The sequence below is a fragment of the Mustela nivalis genome (genome assembly GCF_964662115.1).
Source record: "Mustela nivalis genome assembly, chromosome: 7".
Taxonomy (NCBI): domain Eukaryota; kingdom Metazoa; phylum Chordata; class Mammalia; order Carnivora; family Mustelidae; genus Mustela; species Mustela nivalis.
The window spans coordinates 6,387,534-6,406,353 of record NC_139026.1 but is presented as its reverse complement, the minus strand read 5'-3'; the positions used below and the strand labels follow the sequence as shown (position 1 = coordinate 6,406,353).

The 18,820-nt window shown below is 58.9% G+C and overlaps 1 protein-coding gene across 8 annotated transcripts; it reads right to left on the bottom strand.

Annotated features, from left to right (window-relative positions):
- Positions 1 to 48: 48 nt before the first annotated feature.
- On the bottom strand, positions 49 to 18,541 carry CENPM (centromere protein M). 8 transcript variants are annotated; one of them, XM_082740055.1, is made up of 7 exons: positions 18,401 to 18,541; positions 17,783 to 17,862; positions 16,838 to 17,011; positions 16,650 to 16,757; positions 14,276 to 14,355; positions 13,084 to 13,175; positions 49 to 617 (listed from the first exon to the last, which is right to left on the bottom strand). In XM_082740055.1, the coding sequence occupies exons 1-7, from the start codon at positions 18,455 to 18,457 to the stop codon at positions 531 to 533; spliced, it is 678 nt and encodes a 225-aa protein (XP_082596181.1). In that variant the 5' UTR covers positions 18,458 to 18,541; the 3' UTR covers positions 49 to 530. The 8 variants fall into 8 exon arrangements, with proteins under 8 accessions (XP_082596181.1, XP_082596178.1, XP_082596179.1 ...); XM_082740052.1 differs by lacking the exon at positions 49 to 617 and adding an exon at positions 7,838 to 8,640; XM_082740053.1 differs by lacking the exon at positions 49 to 617 and adding an exon at positions 7,838 to 8,640 and having other exon boundaries at positions 16,650 to 16,742.
- Between the last annotated feature and the right edge of the window lie 279 nt (positions 18,542 to 18,820).

The following is an 18,820-nucleotide window of genomic DNA, read 5'->3' as shown; positions in this document are numbered from 1 at the left end:
CAGACGCTGGCTGGGCGGGCCTGTGCTGGGCTCTGGGACAGTGCTGGGATGCAGACCTGGGCCTGCTCTTGGCCGATAGAGGTTGGACCCCCATAGTCAGGACAGAGACCTCGGGGTGGCCTCCTCTGTCCAGCTCCCCAAGGGCCAGCCCCAGCCCCAGACAGCCCCCACCAGCTACACCCGCCCCTGGGGCTCCTTCCTGCCCTTCCCAGGCAGAGCTGGGTCCTTTTATCGGCTGCTTCCTGAGCGCCCAGTCTCCCAGGGAAAGCCAGTGTCTCCCAGCAGCAGCCACGGAGGGGGACAGGAAGGCTTTGTCAAGGAGGCAAGGCTGAGAAGGTGTTTGCCAGAGGCAGCGAGGTCTAGGGGAGCGGGGCAGAGGAGGACGGAGCAGGAGCCCAGAGAGTGCTGGGTCGGAGGGCAGGGCTGGGACCTCGGTGGAGGGTTATGGAGTTTGACCCTGGCTGAGGGCACCAGGGGGCCTCTGCGGGGCTCTGAGCGGACAGTGCCTAGTCGGAGGAGCTGCGTGACGGTTAGCAACCTCTGGCCGGAGCAGAGGGCACCGCCTGGGGAGAGGGCGGGTAGCCGAGGGTCCCAGGGCTCACAGCTGTCTCCAGATCCTGGAAAGGAGGGAGACTTAGATCAACAGATGAACAGACAGACAGACCAAGGCCCAGTGGGCGGCCGGCCCATCCCAGCTCCTCCCCAGGCTATCTGTGTCCCCGCCTGCTGGCCTCCGCATCCCAGAGGTCCCCTCTGTCTGTCCTTCCTCTCCAGTGTTTGGGTTTCCCCACTTGTCTGTCCCCCTCGGTCTCTCAGATTGAGTCTCAGACACACACACAAGCCTTCCTGACCTCTGCTGCCCTGGCCCTGGGGACAGGGGTTGGCAGCGAGCCCCAGCACGGCGGACACGGTGGGCCACACCAGACCCCTATGTGGTCAGGGCTGGGGATCCAGGGGACAGCAGGGGCTTGGGCACCGGAGTAGATCTTCAGCAGCTGCATGAGGGAGAGAAGCTTCTAGGCAGAGAGACTGGTAAGGGCAAAGGCAAAGAGAGCTAAGAGGGGACACTTATGGGACGCTTACTCTGGGGACCTGCTGGCGGCTACTACCTGGGGGGTTGCTGGGGAGGCAGGGAGCCTGAGGCTGCAGAGCGCTGGGCCCCGGGGAGCCCCAGGAGGTACGTGAGTGCAGGGAGCTGTGCTTCCTAAGGACCCTCTCTCTCTGGCTACTGTGGGGTCGGAGATAGGACACCAGGGCCCAGGGCAGGGGAACCATCTCGAAGTTGTTTAGGAGGAAAGAGTGATGCTGTGGAGTGAGGGGAGCGAGGCTGGGCCCCAGGTTTCTGGCCTCGAGGAGCCCTGGCCCACTGCCTCTCCGGCCCCTGCCCGCGGGCCAACAACTCCCCTGGCAGGAAGGTGTAGGCGTCAGGCAGCTGCAAAGGAGAAGTGGGTCTGGGGCGGTGGGTGTGGGTGTGAGTGTGGGTGTGTGGTGAGGGCGTGGGGGGGCCTGGAGCCTGGAGGGGAGCTGCGGCAGAGCCCCCACCCCCATCCCTGGCAGAGCTGTTGCGACCTGTCACCCTGAGGACTGCAGAGCCCTTACATGGGCCCGGGCGCCTCACTGAACCCTCATGCCATCGGGCCGAGCAGACGGAGTCTTGCGGGAACTGGGAGTGAGGAACCCGTCCCTGGGAGAAGGCGGGCCCGTAGGGCCAGGCTGGCGTCACCTGAAGGAGCCCCTTCTGCGCAGGCTGGGCGGGCCCGTCTCACTGGGGCCTGCACTGGCTCCCGCAGAAAGCAGGGGACGTGGCTTTCAGGGGCGCCAGTCAGAGGGGGGAGAGGGACTGCTTCCCGGGGCCGCCTGGGAGCCGAACAGGCCACGTGCCCAGGACAAAGCAGCAACGGCGAAAGGTGTGTGTGATTCGTGTCAGCGGCGCGGGCAGGTGCCCGACCCCCACACGCACCTTCTCACTCACCACTTCTGAACGGGAGGCGGAGGGAGGCCTCGAATCTCGACCTCACAGTTAAGAGAAATCTCCCAGACAGACCAGCATGATAAATGCTCGTTAAATTCTCAGTGTATTCCTTATTTTGGTTCACATCTCTGAAGTGACGATTAATTTCTTTATTCATGTTCTCTCCATCACTTTTTTTTTTTTTTTGAAGATTTTATTTATTTGACGGAGGGAACAGGAGCGGGGGGGAGGGGGAGAGGGGAAAGGCAGGCTCCCCGCTGAGCAAGGAGCCTCATGTGGGCTCGATCCCAGGACCCCGGCATCATGACCTGAGCTGAAGGCAAACGCTTAACCGACTGAGCCACCCAGGTGCCCTATTATTATTTTTTTTAAGTAATTGCTACACCCAGCGTGGGGCTCGAACTCAGGACCCGAGATCAAGAGTCTTACACTCTACTGACTGAACCAGCTAGGCACTTGGTAGTTTTTATTTTTATTTTATTTTATTTTATTTTTATTTATTACTCTGGTATCATGGCCTCAAAGGTACTAAGTAGAAAAGAAGGGAATTAAAAAAAAAAAGATTTTATTTATTTGACACAGAGAGAGATCACAAGTAGGCAGAGAGGCAGGCAGGGAGAAAGGGAGGAAGCAGGCTCCCTGCTGAGCAGAAAGCCAATATGGGGCTCGATCCCAGGACCCTGAGATCGTGCCTGAGCTGAAAGTAGAGGCTTAACCCACTGAGCCACCCAGGCGCCCCAAGAAGGGACTTTGTTGCTGAAAAACCCATCTAAGGAACGTCTCAGTGTTCTCACGTTTTCGCTTCCTGGTGAATTGTTTTACAAAGATAATTAATCTGGGGTCCGTCAGGGAAAAGGGGCTCCCATGATCTTTGTCCCTCGAGTTTCCCTCAAGACACTCCCCCAATAGGTCTGACACAGGCGGTATCTTGACAACCGGTTTCAAGGTGGCGAAGCAGGGGCTCTGCGGGGCGTGGATCCCAGGAGCCAGGACAGGGCCTGTGCTGGCCGGCTGTGAAGCGTGGCCTGCGCCCTGCATGCCCCGGGGACGGGGTGGGGGAAAGGAGGAATCTGCCCCGTGGACCAGCTCGGTGATAAGCGGGGACAGTCCCGGGGGACAGAGGGGCCCGGCCCCCCCAGATCTAGATGTGAAAGTGCTCGGAGACCCAGGGCGCACTCCTTACGTAAAAATTATTTTTATTTGCAATTCTGTGAGTAATACCTGAACACATTCTCCCAAAAACACCCTCACACAACACAGCAGCCTGTGAGTAAGACGGGGCATTCCCCTGCTGTCCCGAGGGAGGCCGTCCTCCCTTTGGACTTTTCCCTCCATCCTGTTTTGTGCCTTCACATTCTCAGGTAAGCGTCTGCAGAAAAGCAGGGTTTGTGATTCATGGAAAGGGGCCACACAGTGTGAGCTGTTCTGGGGGCTTCCCGGCCTGCCTCAGCCCTCAGCCGCGTGGGCCCCTCCTTCATCTTTTGTCATATTTTGTCCCGGGAGTGGTCAGGGGCCCCAGAACAGGGACTCCCTTGTCTTTCTCCTGTACTTAGCGCTGACACACAGGACCCTGCTACAAAGCCCCCCTCCCCGGAGGAATGTGGGGACCCTGGGACGAGGGGCAGGAGAGACAGAGGCTCCATACAAAGCCGTCCGAGGTGGGGAGCCCCCGGCCCTCCGCCCTCCACTCCAGACTCTCCAAGGGCAGGTGAGGCCTTTCCATGATGTGGTTCTGGAAACCCTGTCCAGGTTTTCACAGGCCCAGGCTGCCTAGCCTTAGGCTAACCTCATCTCCCTGCCCCCCACCACGCACACATACACACACACGTACACTTACACGCACATGTGCACGCACACACGTAAACGTGCACACATACCCACACACAGTCCCGTGGCCCAGGGCAGCCCAGCCGTTCTCAGCCTGGCTTTGGGATGGGGGACACAGTCCCCGCCGCCTGGGAGCTAGACCTGCAGGTCGCAGGTGGGAGAGGAGGGAGCCTCCCCCCGCGTTGCAGGGACAAGGGCCGCGGGCTCTGGGCCTCCCTGCAGGCTCTCGGCCCTGTCTGACTGGTGCACTGGCCGTCTCTGAGCAGACGCCGCCATTCGTTCAGCAAATACTTTCGGAGACTCACTCTGCACCAGGCACTGTTCTCGGTGCTGGACAGAGGGCAGGGAGCCCCAGAGACAAAATCCAAACGGGGAAACCGTGCAGTAGGTGAGGGTGAGCAGTGCTGGGGAGACAAATTCAGGAGGGAAGGGTGTCAGGGAGGGCCGGCCCGGGAGTCAGGCCGGGCCTGGTGAGATTTCCCAACAGAGGGAGAGTGACCCCCCGCACCCAAGATGTCCGGAGAGGAGTGGACGAGGCCCGGGGAATGGCACAGTGACCAGGAGAGCGGCAGGGCCCAGTACTGCCTGACCACCTGCCGGCCCGGGCCCTGCGGGAGCCCAGACCTCAGCCCTGTGGGGGAAGCGGCAGTGGGGTTCCCGCTTCACAGAGAGGAGAGCAGGCTCAGGGGGATGGGGGACGGGGCAGGCAGCCCCTCAGTCCGAGCTCGCCCACCGCGGCTCCCAGGACACACGCAGCGGCGGAGTCCCCTCCCGGTCAGCAGGTGGAGGGCAGGTCAGGTGCGGCCCTCGGGGTGGGGGGCCGTGGTCGAACACGGCTGGGGACGGCCAGGTGCAGGGAGCCCTCAGGCCTTGCAGGGCCGCTACGTAGCCAGACCAGGCACTCCCCCCAGTGTGAAGTCCCAGGGGCCCCCAGATGCCTTTGGCATTCCTCCGGGTGTAAGAGGGCGGCCCCTAGAAGGGAGGCTATTTCCTGGCTTCTTGCCTGGGTCACGGCCACTGGGACTCCCTACTCTCCCTCCCTCCCAGAGCTGGTCCTCAGAAGTCCGCAGCCCACAGGTCACACTCAGGGGGGACGCAGAGGTGGGCAGGTCCTGACAACCCCCACACTGTCCTCACTCCTCACCCCCCACCCCTCAAGTCTCCAGGGGTCTACGAGCAGCCTTCCCACACCGAGTCTCTGCTGCGCCCGTGCGGCCCCAGGGGAGACAGAGGGAAGGAGAGCAAGGCAGCAGCTGTGCCCTGTGGAGAGGGTCCCTTTCTGCTGGAGCCCTTCGGGGAGGCCCGGCCCGCAGTAGGGGCGGGAGGGGAGGGGCCCTGCCCGCCGCGGCCAGCCCTGTCTGTGCAGGGCATACACAGGGCACGCACAGGGTCGGGCTGTGGTTTCTCTGAGACCCATGAGAACCTCAAGAAGCCGTGGGCACAGGAAGACAGGAAGTGAGCTGCCCCAGGTCCCACGCAGGTTGGCCACAGACCCCACGTCAGTGAGACTCAAGGGCTAGGCCCTTTCCCACAGCACCACTTCCCCTCTGTGGCCAAGTCGCCCTGGCAGAGCCCCAGACCGAGGCTGCCCCTGCCTCCGCTTGCCGAGGGCTGAAGGAGACACCGGTGCCTGCTGCTGAGCCCCCTCCTCACTGGGGAGGCTCAGCCTCCTTGGCCAGGGTCGGAAATAGCATTAGATCCAGGCCAGGACACAGGCCCAGACCGTCTCAGCGAAGGAACGGGAGCCCCCTGGGGAGTGCCCAAGGAACAAAAGAGCCTGTGGGCTGACAAAGCCTGGTCCCGTCAGTGGGGCCCAAACCCCACTCTTTCCTCCGTGCGCCCAGACAGCATGGAGCCGGCTGCTCGAAGGTCCAGCAGAAAGGCATCTCCTACAGGGGCCTCAGCCCGCCCCCGTAACCGCCTCTGCTGTGACCATCTTGTGACCAAGGCCAACCCGAGAGTTCTGACACTGGTTGGAAGTTTTGTGTTTAGGATAATGGCTTCTTGGAGCGCCTGGGTGGCTCAGTTGGTTAAGAGTCCGCCTTGGGCTCAGGTCATGATCCCAGGGTCCTAGGATCGAGTCCCACGTCAAGCTCCCTGCTCAGTCGGGAGCCTGCTTCCCCCCACCCCCGCCACTCCCCCTGCTCTGTCAAATAAATAAAATATTTAAAAATAAATAAATAAAATAAAATAATGGCTTCTCCTTCTCAGTCCTGAGGCCACCACGGAGAAAGGCATTCATTAGCCTGATCACATCCTACAGACAAGGAAATTGAGGCTCGTGGAAGATAAAGGGACCTGCCTCAGGTCACAAGATCCCTAGGAAACCTGGCACAGCCTCTCCTAGCTGCCCCCACCCCACTGCCGCATCAGGCAGCCATTCCAGGCACCCTTGGGGCGGAAAGACTGGCCTTCCATTACTTCCCTTGCCTGAACTGCCTCCCAGCGTCCGTAGAGTGGCCGCACTCCCCAGCCGGGGGGAACAGCCCTGGGAGGGCTGCTGACTGCCCTTCGGGGGCTGCTCAGCTCTGCGGTGAGGCAGAGGCAGGCTCCCGGGTCCTGGGCCCCCGCCAAGCTCACTGGAGCTGGCAGCAGTGACAGCCTTGAGTTCCCCCGGCTCTTGGAAGGCTCTCAGATCCTTGGCTGGGGTGCGATGCCACTTCTCTTGTTAAATGGCACCAGGTGGCAGAGAAAACATGGCACAGCGACCAGAGAGTGGGGGGGGGGTAGAAATGTGCCCCATGCCGCCCGGGGGAAGGCGAAGGGGCGCCCCTCGTCTCCAACAAAGGGACGGGGCTCAGCAAAGGCAGCGAGGCCGTGTCTGCGCTGCCTTCCTCTCCTGCCTGGATACCCGCTCCATCGGCTCGCAGAGACCTCCCCTACTGTCACCCCCTCCCCGCACTGCCCTACACAGCCCCACCTTTCTGGCCCAGGCTGGTTCCTAGGAGGCACCGGGGCCTCTGCGGATCCTGCCCATCCCCTCAGACTAGCGCGCACTTTCACCTCTCACCTCGGCCTCATCCTTCAACCCTGGACGCAGCAACCTCACCCCGGAAGCCGACCTCCCTTCCCCAGCGCGGAGGAGCCCCACATTTGCAGTCCTCCTCTTTCCGGTTCGGGTGGTGCTCCTACCCTGCTCCTCGCCCTCTCCTCCCCCTGGCCTGCCCCTGTCCTGAGGTGCAGACCCCAGCATGTGAGAGCGGCTCCTTGAGACTGCCCTTCCTAACAGCCGCTTTCTCAGGCACAAGGCCTGCATGTCCACCACTTCTGTGGGGACAGCCAGGGCCTGCCTAGCAAAAATGCCCGAACATTTGTCCAACCATTAGGCACCTAAGAAAACAACTGGAGGGAAGAGCAGGGGAGGGGCTGGAGGTCCGTTGCCTGATGAGTTGTGTGATGTGGCCACGCCTCTGGCAGTAGCATGCTCGCATGAGCGGAAGTAGGGAGATAGTATCGACCTCGCAGGTCTGCCAGGGGACACAGGACAATAAAGCGTGCGGCGCCCCGCTGTGTCACGGACACTAGGGACCTCAGATGGAATCATCGCAGTTGAGGTTCTCAGTGGGTCCCCCGGGTTGGCCTGTAACCAGCCAGCCGTCTGGCTGCTGGACCTACTGAGCACTAGGGGTGCGGCGCTGGGCCAGGCCGGAGCAGGAGCCTGTGGCGGGGAGAAAGGCAGGCATCCCCTCACGATTTTCAAGCTGGCCCCACTTCATGGAGAGCAGGGGCTCTAGCTATGACGGCAAAGTCGAAGCAGAGGCCTGAGTTTGGAGGCAGGTCCCTGCATGAGCCAAATGGGGGTGGGGTGGGGGCACCGTCATGGTCTAAGGGAGCCCAGACCCAGCTCTCCTCCTGCGGTCTCCTCTACCAGCATGTGCCCAGCTGGCCACCGGATTTCTGGATTCCAACCCTGGCACTTTTGCCAATTCTCATTAGACCCAGAGGAGATGGGGAGCCACGGTCACGGCACAACCTCTGGCCGCCAAGCCAGGAGCCAGCCCTCCAGACAGCCTTTCTCACATAATTCCCACAAATGTATCAATTCATAAAGTGTAATTCCTGGGTTTGCACCAGCTTTTAACCCAGCTCTGTGGGATTTCACACAATAGGTACCGTTCACCGAGCGCTTAGTTGGAACCGGGCAAGGTCTTACTACAAGGGATCACGGGATACACGGAACACACATGGAGGGAACCCTACAGCGGCCTGTCATTTCATTCGGTCCTAACCAACGTGACAATGTCTCAGTACAACGAACTCCATTATACACCTGGGGAAACTGAGGGTCTACGAGGCCACAGCGGGCTCTGTGAGGATGGCAGGGCTAGGATGTGGGGACAGATGGGGTCGCAGAGTCCAAGCCCCCCGGCCAGACCCTCATAACTGCCCAGGTTCAGTGTCCTCATCTGCACAGTCGAGGTGGTGGAGAAGACCAGGGGTTTTCAGACTTATTTTTGAGCCGTGGATGCTTCGTTCAAAGGAAGCCTGAGGCGGTGGGGCAGCCCGGCAGGTGGATGAAGACACGGGGCTCCGCTGGCGTGAGCACGGGGCGGGGCGGGGGCTGCCGTCCCACCAGCGGGGCTCCCGAGTCTGGGCCGTGCAGGGAGCCGACCCCAGACCCAGAGCCGGGCTGCAGCAACAGCAGAGTCCCCCGCCCCAGACCCCGGGGAGGGGCAACTCAGTCGGGGGACCCGCAGGCCTCACAGGTCCTCCAGGGTGGGGTTCTCAGAGCTCCGCAGCAGGGACAGCAGGTTCAGGGCCGAGACACCAGGCACGTGGCCGGCACAGATCTGCAGCATTCGCACCAGCCGCTGTGCGACCGGGACTCGGAAGCCGTCCACCTGCCGAAGGAGAGCGGAGGATGGGGGTGGGCGGAAGCGGAGAGCGGGGGCGCATTCGGGCACCACGGGCCATCGTGGCCAGGCCCCTGTCCACAGCCCGCCTCACCCAGCAGCTTCCAACTGCTCTGGCTTACAGAGCCCTCAGAGGTCCTCTAGGGACCGGGAACGCCACAGACAGTGACCCCTCCTCCAGGGGAGGCGAGGCTTAGCAAGCAGGGCTGGCCAAGACAGGTGAAGGGTCTAGTGGTCTCCAGGCTGGGATCTGAACCAGACCCAGCTCCAACCGACATCCAGGAGGCAGAGGCCCTGAAGACCCTTTTACCTGGGCGTGGAAAGGAGGAGTAGACAGAGAGTGGCCCTCACAGGGACAGGGAGGTCCCATCAACAGGGTTCCTTGAACAGGGCTTTGGAGGGCAGGGGCCCAGCGGTGCCATGGGGTGCGGTCAGGTAGGGCTGGCAACTCTGTCCCCGGGCCTGGCACCAGAAAGCAGCAAAGGAGATGCAACATCAGAGCCTGACGAAGGCCACACGATGCTCGGTCGCCCTGTCCTGCCAACAGGCTCCGTGGGCACATCGTCGTCGTCCTCCTCTTCTAACTAGGGAAGGGGTTTTGCCATCCGACCAGTCACCCTCACTAGGGACCAGGCACGCTCAGTGCTGCCTGTGCTCCTATCTTTGCCACTTGTGACTCCTTAATCCAAACCCAGAGGCAGCTGTCATTCTCTCCGAGTCTCTCATCAGACCCTGGTCAGCCACAGCGCTCCGGTCTGCAGAATGCTCCTCACCAGCCCCCAGGATGCCACACTCGCCCCCTCCACACACACATCTAAGTTCTAAGTGCTGCCCCTGGCCTTGGCCTTTGCAAGGCTCCTCCCCCCACACACTCCCTGGGAACTTCATCCAGTTCTGTGATCTAAAACCATCTCACTACCCACAATGCCCAAATTACATCTCCAGACCCTTCCTCTGAACGTCAGACACACGTACGTGGCTGCCTACTTGATTTCTGGGTAGACGACTGACAGACACCCCGATCTGATTAGCATGTCTCCGGTGCAGTCCCTGAGGGTCCGCCCAACCTGTCCCCCCTGCAGTCACCCCATCTCAGCCAAGGGCACCTCCATCCTAGCAGCGGCCCAGCTGAAAACCCCGGGGCCATCCTCTCTTTTCTCCTACGTGTCTCACACCCCGGCCACCGGCACATTCGGTTGGCTCCACCCTGGAAAATGGCTCAGTGGTACAGGCCATCCTGCCTCCCCCTTCCCTGGGCAGCAGGAGCCCAGGCCACTCCTAACTCTTCCAGAAACAGCCCCCGGGGCCGCCTCCTCACTTCTGCCCTTGCTTCTCTTCCATTTACTCTCCTCCCAACAGCTGGAGGGATCCATTTAAACTTGCATCACATAAATAGAAAAGAAAAATAAATAAAACCCGTATCAGGCCCTCCCCGCCCCCACCCCTGCACCCTCCCTGCAGCTCCCCTCTTATGCAGCCTGAAAGTCACCACCCGTACTAAGACCCACGAGGCACTCCTGCTCTGGGGACGCGGTCACTACGACACAGCCACCACTACCCTGCCCTATGCTGTGATCTGGTCTTCAGCCTCCCGGTGGGGGACCCTGGGCACACCAGGCAAGGAGCACACGCCAGGCCTTCGCACTTGGTCCTCCGGCCTCCTCCCTCCAGCGGTCTCGGCACCTGCCTTCCTATCGTCTTCAATTCTGTCAAGGTCCCATTCACAGTCACTCCTGTCAACCCCACCAACCTTCACCACTTTACCACCCAACACACCACACTTTCTAGCACCCACACCTTTGACTTCTTTGCTTTGCTCCCTCCATGACAACAGAGCTGGGGTTTTCCTCTTCCTTCTTCACTCTTTTGTTTTATGCTGCATGGCTAGTGCCTAGAACAACGCTTAGCTCACTGGAGGTACCAAAGAAGTCTTTGTTGAGGGGCGCCTGGGTGGCTCAGTGGGTTAAGCCTCTGCCTTCGGCTCAGGTCATGGTCTCAGGGTCCTGGGATCGAGCCCCACATCGGGCTCTCTGCTCAGCAGGGAGCCTGCTTCCCTTCCACTCTCTCTCTCTGCCTGCCTCTCTGCCTACTTGTGATCTTTGTCTGTCAATTAAATAAATAAAATCTTTAAAAAAATAAATAAATAAGAAGTCTTTGTTGACGAAATCCACTCCCTCTGAGATCTGTGGCCTTCGCCCCCAAATATAGCTCCGAGCTGCTGCTGCTGTCCTTCCGGCTCCCCGGCTGGCCTCCTGCAGCAGCCTCATCCCTGGCCGGGCCTCCTCCAATCCACACACCACACTCCGGAGCTGTGGCCCCAAACCCAAGTCTGACTACCCCAGGCTGCTGCGTCACCTGCAGGGAGGAACGCCTTCATCCCCCCGCCAGGCTTCCAGGTCTCGGCAAGTCCTTCTGCCGTGGCACACGGGGCCCGCGGTCTGGCTCCCCTGATTCTGTGGGGGCAGCCGCAACGCCTGGCCCATCTTCGTGCTTAGGTAGCAGCCCCGGGCCCTATCAGCAGTGCTCGGAAATACAGGCACTGAGTCAATGCCCCGGCTTCTGGAATGTGTTTCTTTATGTGTAGAACAGGACTGAAAATTCCTGCCGGGCAAGGCCTTAAAATACAGCGAGGCGCAAACTCAGGTATGTGGGGGGGGGGGGGGGTGTCCGGCAAAGGACAACACAGGTATGAGGAGTGATGACTGTCCAAACACCGGCTGCTTCCTCCGAAGGAATGCCAGCTTTAGCTGGGGGCAGGCCAGGGGCTGCCTGGGAACCCGCCATCACAGGCCTTTTCCTGGAGTCAGGCTCCCGGAGACCCCAGGACCTGGTGTGGCCTGCCACCTACTGGCCACACGGGGAACTGCACTGCACAGCTCAAGGTCCTGAGCACCACAGCAGGACCGCCTAAGGTTTGAGGTACCTGGGCTGTGGAGCAAAGATTATGGTTCCCCTTTGGAGGGAAGGAGATGGCGGCTGCATGTAGGGGAAGTGACCTGTCCAAAGCCACACAGTCAGCAGGTTAAGAAGGGAAGGAGACAACGGCTTGCAAATCTGCTGGCTCTCCCGTAGAACTTACTAGCTGCATGACTGAGCAAGTCGCCTCTCCTCTCTAGGTCTTGGGTTTCTGGGGTATGTTGTAAGAAAAGCCTGGAAGGGCAGGCACTGCGGGCATGGCACAGGCCTCACGGTCCTATCTGACATCAGCGTGCTGACTTAAACAGTCACCCAATACGAAAACCGAATCCGTGACAGAGCAGTGCGTCAGTCTGCATCGATGCACTGAGTCAGGAGACCTGCCCCTCCCCTGACGAGATGGAACATGTGCTGCTTCTGCTGGAACAGACCCAGCCCCTGCTACTACTGCCGACCTCTCCTGCCCATACTCATAAAGCTAAATTTCACTAGAGCTTAGTGGGAAAAAAGCAAGTATTTTTTTTTTTTCTCAGAGAAGTTCACAGAGTCCCTGAATTCTACTCAGACCAGAGGGGTCCACAAACCTGTGAATAAGAGCCCCAGGGCTGGGTGCTGATAATGGGCAGGGTGCTGAGTCGGTTCTCTCTGCGTTACATCACTTGGCTTTTTGGGAACAGAAGCAAGACCAGAGCAGAGCAGAAATGGACCTCAAAACTAATAAACACACCCCACAATGAACTGAGCAGGTCTGGTACATGGGTGGGACATGGATGGGGTGGTCCAGGCCCTGGGAGTCCTCTGCTGACCACCCAGAGGAAGCGGCTGCTGAGCACTTTTAGCAAAAAGTCAGGATTCATACTGCAGGAAGAGAAGCAGAGAGCAAAATGTATCAGCAAAACTGCTCTGTCAGGCTCATAATTCGGATGAGAAACCCCAACAGAAGTGAGCTGGGACAGAACCGACACCACACACACCCTCCAACCCTGTACCCACCCACTGCCCAGCCACCGCCGCTGCCTGTTGGATGCCCTGCCCCGTGCTGGGACCAGACCAGGCCTGTAGTTCAGGGGCATAAGGGGGGCAGTGGGCATTCTGACTGCAGGGGGACGCGCGGCAGCCCTGGTTAAGGAAACAGACAAGATGCCTGGCCTCCTGGCACTGACAGCCCGGCAGGAGAGCAAGACGGTAACGAGGACCCACACGCACATACGCGAGACCTGGTTATGAGAGAAAACAAAGCAACGCCAGGCATAAGCCGTAGCGCCTGGCATCTCGGAGGAGCTCGGGTCGAATGTGTATCATCGCCCTGCTTTGCATTTGTGCCCCCCACTGCTTAGGCTGACTGTTGTACTCGAGGTACAGTGAGCCGTGAAGCCAGGATTCAGATCAGGATTTTGTGTCTTCACATCAGGATCCCCTTGCTCGAGCACTTGACGACCCTCGGAGAAGCGTTCCCGACACATGCATGGAGCGCTGACAGCCCTCTCCCTGCGCCCCCGCGACCAGCATCCTCACCTCCAGGTCACAGAAGAGCAGGGGGCTCCGGTAGGTGCGGGCCAGCCTCACGACGGTGCTCCGGTGAACGCTGCAGTGGCTCTCCCGGCCAGCTGCAAAGAAGCCGTGAGTGTGGCGGGCTGAATGTCTGCCTCGGCGGCCGTGAGCCAGGAGGCACTGGGCAAACTCAATCATCACCCCCTCTCCGGGCCTCAGTTGCCTGTTCAACCTGCTTTTCGTCAAATTAGAACATACTTTTGTTCTCAAGCTGGGAGGCCTTGGAGAGAGCGCGCTCTAGAAACATCTCGAAGATGAGGATGGGAACAGCCCCCAGGACTACAGAGATTCGACGAATTAATCTATAGGGAATTCATCAATGCTTACTGAGCATAATCTGTACCAGCCGCCGCACAGCCTGGGGGGTTCACAGTTCAGCTGGCTGGGGGCAGACGGCGCGGACGGACGCAGCGGTGGAGGAGGGAGGGCGGGGAGTCTATGGACGGACTCCCAGGGGCCCGGACTGCAGGGCCGGTCAGGGAGCTGTTCCCCAGAGATGGGAAATGGGGGTTAGCGAGGCAAACAGGAAAAGAGCATTCACGGGAAGCGGTAGGATATAATCATTAAGGATGTGGTAGGACTATTGGCTGTACCACTTTTTAGCAATGGGCCTCGGGCAGGTTACTACACCACACGGAGAGTTTCCTCAGCTGTGACACGTAACAGCATGTGCCTCAAAGGGTTGAGTGTGGTGAAGATGAAGTACAGAGAAATGATGCCGTCTGGATACGGGGCGTGCTGGGGAAAGGCCAGCTACTGTCAGTTCCGCTGTTAATACGACAGTCCCGGGAAGAGCAGGATTTGCTCAGAGAACTGTAAGCCGAGCCCAAGAACGGGAGAGTGACAGGAGGATGAGCCCAGACAGGAAGGCGGGAGGCCAGACTTTGTCCTCATGGGAGCTGGGATTTTACTCTGAAAGCCACGGGGGGTCCCCAGCTAACTCTCCGGAATGATCTCAGTGGAATGACCTGCTCAGATCTGCTTTCGGAGAGCCGAGACGGGCAACAGGGCAGATTCTGAAGCTCCTGTACTTCCTTCTTTCCACAGTTCCTCCCCACCCTGCCCCTGCCCCAGGCCCCGGGGATCTGAGGGCTTCAGTGAGAAGTCTCCCTGGGGAGGTGGGGGTGGGGAAGGGGGACTGGCGGAATGGACTTACCGCCTGTGGCAAGGAAGCCCACCTTCCCCAGGAAGAAGGTGGCGTCCACATGGCGCAGGGACTCCTCCACATTCCGGAGGCTGATGAGAGAAGACACAGGACAGACCTTACGACCGAGAAGGCAGAAGGCCTTCCTCATCCCAGAGGGGCCGGAGAAGGAGATATAAGAGGAAACACCACTAGGGGAATATTTTGTCTTTCACTTTAAGGACATTTCATTACAAAGTGACTCAAGCCTCTAGAACAATCCAACAGTAAATATGGAGGTGATCAGTAAAGAGTAAGTGTCCCTCTCTAGCACCACCCTTCTGTCTCAACAACCCAGGGGTTACTGCTGCCCCCAGTTTGGGGTATAATTCCATTTGCATATGAATTTCTCATACACAAATACAGGCAGTGATATGTATAAGCATGTAGTTAGGTTTGGTTGGGTTCAACCTGTGGCATTTTTTGGAACGACCACCCTGTATCACAATCTATTTTCTAGGTGATAGACGCTTACATGGTCTCCAGTTTCTCATCATGACAAGGTTGCTGCATGAGCATTCTTCCACATGTGTTCTCACACATGTAGACAAATGTTTCTGCTAGACCCAGAGTGGCTGGGACACAATATGTGTCTTTCTAAAATGTACCTAGGTCGGGGGCGCCTGGGTGGCTCAGTCAGTTGAACATCTGACTCTGTCTGACTCTTGATGCTTTCAGCTCAGGTCATGATCTCAGCGCCTTGAAATAGAGCCCTGTGTTGGACTGAGTACGAAGCCTGCTTGAGATTCTCCCTCTCCTTCTCCCTCTGCCCACCCCCACTTGTGCACACACACTCTCTCTCTCTCTCAAAAAAAAAAAAGGTACCTAGGTATTGCAAAATTGCTTTCCAATAAGGTGACAATATTTATAGTCATATCAAGTGTATGAAAACAATCTTCTCCTCTCGGAAAAGGGAACTTTGACCCGCTGAGCCAAGGGTTTCATTCACTGGTGTCCAAGGAGGGATAAAGAATCTGTTGTCTCCTGGCCAAAAAGCCATCTTGGTCAGGAGAACCAAGCCAAGGTTTCAGCCTTGAATGAACAAGGCCTGAAGCAAACAGTAAGGATAGCTCTCTGCCCTGATGTGTGACTGTAGAGCAGAATCTCCCCAGAGACAGGTCAGCGTTCCTTTTGAACAGAGATCTCACCCAAAGAGCAGCAGATCTGCTGAGTCAGGACCTCTGATAATCATGGCAGATCTCAGCCCTTTCTCTGCATCACCATGGGCTCTAGCCACTGCTCACCTGTTCCCCCTGGCCGGGCAGTAGGTCTGAATTTGATCCTGCCACTGGGTGTTTGTGTTTGGTAGCTCTATGTCCCTGGTCCTAGTGTTTCTACCCCTGCCTTCCCTTAACCCCCACCTCATGACTGGGTGTGTTTCAGATTCTGTGCTAGAGGTGCACCCCGCCTACCCTCAGTTGGCTATCCCCCAAGAGGGAGAGCAGACCTTCTACCATATTCCCCAGGCTTACTGCGGTCCTGTCCCCCAGGGTAGCTGGCACCACAGAGAGACCAGGCGCCCAGCATCACCATCACTCACGTTCCCCTGGCTACAGCCTCCCACTACCCTGGGCTCCTGACCCTGGACTAGCCTTCTCAGTCCTGCACACACACCTTGTGTTCCTCCTACCCATTACATTAACCTTCTTCATCTGGAACCTTCTGCTGACTCTCATTTTTACCGGGCTAGTTTGTCCTGGTCACCTCTAGCAGAAAGTCTATCCTGCCCTGAGTCCCGAGTCAGAGGTCTTGTTGGGACTCTCATAGCCCAACGCATTCTTGCTTTACAGGACCAATGCCAGATACTGTAATCATCTGTTCAGGAGTCTGGCTTCTTCCCCCAGTGGGCTGGGAACACCTTTGGGTGGGGGGGTCTGCTTCATTCATGTCTGGGTCTGCCATCAGGGATACAGAGAAGGCTGCAGAAAGCATTAGATAAATGACCAATGCCACCGCTGGAGTTTATCAGTGTCTTTATTTTTTATTTTTAAAATTTTATTTGAGAGAGAGAGAGAGAGCAAGTGCATGGTGGAGAGGAGCAAAGGGAGGAGGACAGAGTATCTCAGGCAGACACACGTGGAGCACAGTCCCAGGACCCTGAGATCATGACCTGAGCCAAAATCAAGAGTCCGATGCTTGAACCGACTGAGCCATGCAGGTGCCCCTTAATCAGTGTCTTTAAAATATCATTCACTTGCCACTAGCTCCGTATCCTCACCCTCTGGGCTAGCCCCCAGGCAGCCTCTCCTTGTGTCCCCTGCTTCCCATCACAAGTGATGTCACCATCCCAGTACATCCCTAAGCCAGGTCTACCTGAGCCCTGATGTCCCCACTCTCTGGCTCTCACCTGTATTTGCTGTGAAGGTTGACCACGAACATGATCAGGTCAATTCGGGGCCGATTCATGTTGGAGGGCAGAGGGAGGGACCTTGCCAGGTGGCTGAAAAATGAGAAACTGTAGGATAAAGATCCACATCACAGTGACCTTTCGCATGCTGCCCACCCTGGGGCAAGAGGCTGTTGAGGGCTCCTCACCTATTCCCCCGATGCTCTTGTGGACTAGACTCCTCAGGTGAGCATAGGGGCAGGGCAGAGCTGGTCCCATCTAGACTGACCTCTACTGCCAGAAGGTAGCTCTGTCTGGTAACCACCTTGGCAAGAGGGAGTCGGGAGAGAAGATGGCACGGGGCTAGCCCGCTACACTGCATGCTGGGAGGGAGATCAGGCTCAGAAGAGGGGTGTTAGACTGTGCGGATTAGGGGTTAAGGCTGAACCTCTCTGGAGGGTAATGGAAGTGGGCTCAAATCTCAGGCTGCCCGTAACCAGCTATGTGACCTTGGGTAAGTCACCCTCATCACTCGTCTGAGCTTGTTCCCTCATCAGGTTCTTTCAAATGCTGGAAGGGGGTTGATTCTCCCCGTGAGGGTGTTTCCCTTTCCCATGGAGGAACACCCAGTGGACTGGGATCCTTCTCCGTCAACATGAGCCCCTGGAGCTTGTCCAGCAGGGACAATGACACCCACATACATCCCTTCACTTGATTCCCACCGGCAGCTGTTTCCACTCTCCCCCAGTTAAAAAAAGAAAAACAAGATACTACTTCTTTAGTCAACTTTTCTCAAAATCTGGGGGGTGGCTGAACTTTCCTCTATGCCAAGTACTGCTCAAGCCACCGGGGATTCCGTAGGGAAAAAAGTCAAAGTCCCTGACCTCAAGGGGCCGACCGAGGGGTCCGTGGGGCTGGCAGCCCCGAAACGAGAAAACGAACAGGTGCACAAAGACATCCTCTGTGGTCACAAGAGCTGCAGGAAAACAGGGGTGCGTGACAGAGAGCGACGGAGGGTCCCTTGGCTGGGGACGGATCGCGCCTCTGGGCCCGGCCCCACGTGCGCCCGCCTCTCTGGCTCCCGGCTCGCGCTCCTGGGCCCACCGTTCAGGCCACCGCAGAGCCATCGGACACCCCCGGCCTCGGCTACTTACACCTTCAGCTCCGAGGCGCAGTCCTCCTTGAGCATCGAGTCGGCCAGCTGCTGCAGAAGAGCGTCTTCCGTGCCCACCAGCTGCCCGGCAGAGAAGGCGGCCTCCTGAGACCCGGGCGCCGCAGACCCGCCGCGGGGCCAGGGCAGCGGGCCACATACCGAACGCCGCGCGGCTCCCGGATTCCGGCTCTCTCGCGCCCGGCGCCGTCTACCGACAGGGCTCGGCCGGGCACGGGTGGAGGGCCCAGTGCTGGCCGCACCGCAGTCCTTCCCTCCCAGGACCCTCCCCCGGACCGCGGGACCTAGCGACCCCGGGAACCACTTCGCCCGCTCCGCGAGGAACTCAGCCTCCCGGGACCCTCCCCAGTCTCCCCGCCCAGCAGCTCCACCAATCAGAAACGGGGAAAGAGCCCGCCGCGCACATATTGGTGGGGGCGTCCTTCAGCCTCAGCGGGCGATCACTCCCATTGGTTCGGAGTGTGGCTGTCCCGCCCACCACACCCCAGCCGGAAAGGCGCGCTCCAGACCCTGACAGAGCGCTCAGGAGCCGGCAGCTGAGGCGCAGCCAAAGAGGGAAGGAGGGAAGGCGGGCGGGGGAAGCGGAGCAGCTGACTCCTACCAAGATGGTGGCCGTGTTCAGGCCCGGCTGCTTGTCCAGTGGCCGCAACACCGACATCCCAGTCACGCAAAGAACCTCCGCTCCTGCCCCGCGCGCGGATCTTTCAAACCGCTGAGGTCCGCCCTTAAGCGAGAGACCGAGGGGCACGTGACCCTCATCTGGGCGGGGCTTCGCGGGGAGGGGCGGAGTCCTCTTAAAGGAACCCCGACCTCCTTTTTTGAGCGGGGAGCTCCAGCTCTGGCCTCAGGCTCCTAAAGTACAGTCCCTGGGACAGGCCTTTTATTTCCCGCCCGGAGGAAAAAGGCATTCAGTGTTTCGTTTTCGTTCGCTGGTGCTCATTCATCATACTCTTGATTCCTTCCAAGCCTGCCCCTCCCACGTCTTCCCTGACTCAGCTCAGAACAAAACCTTAAGGCCACT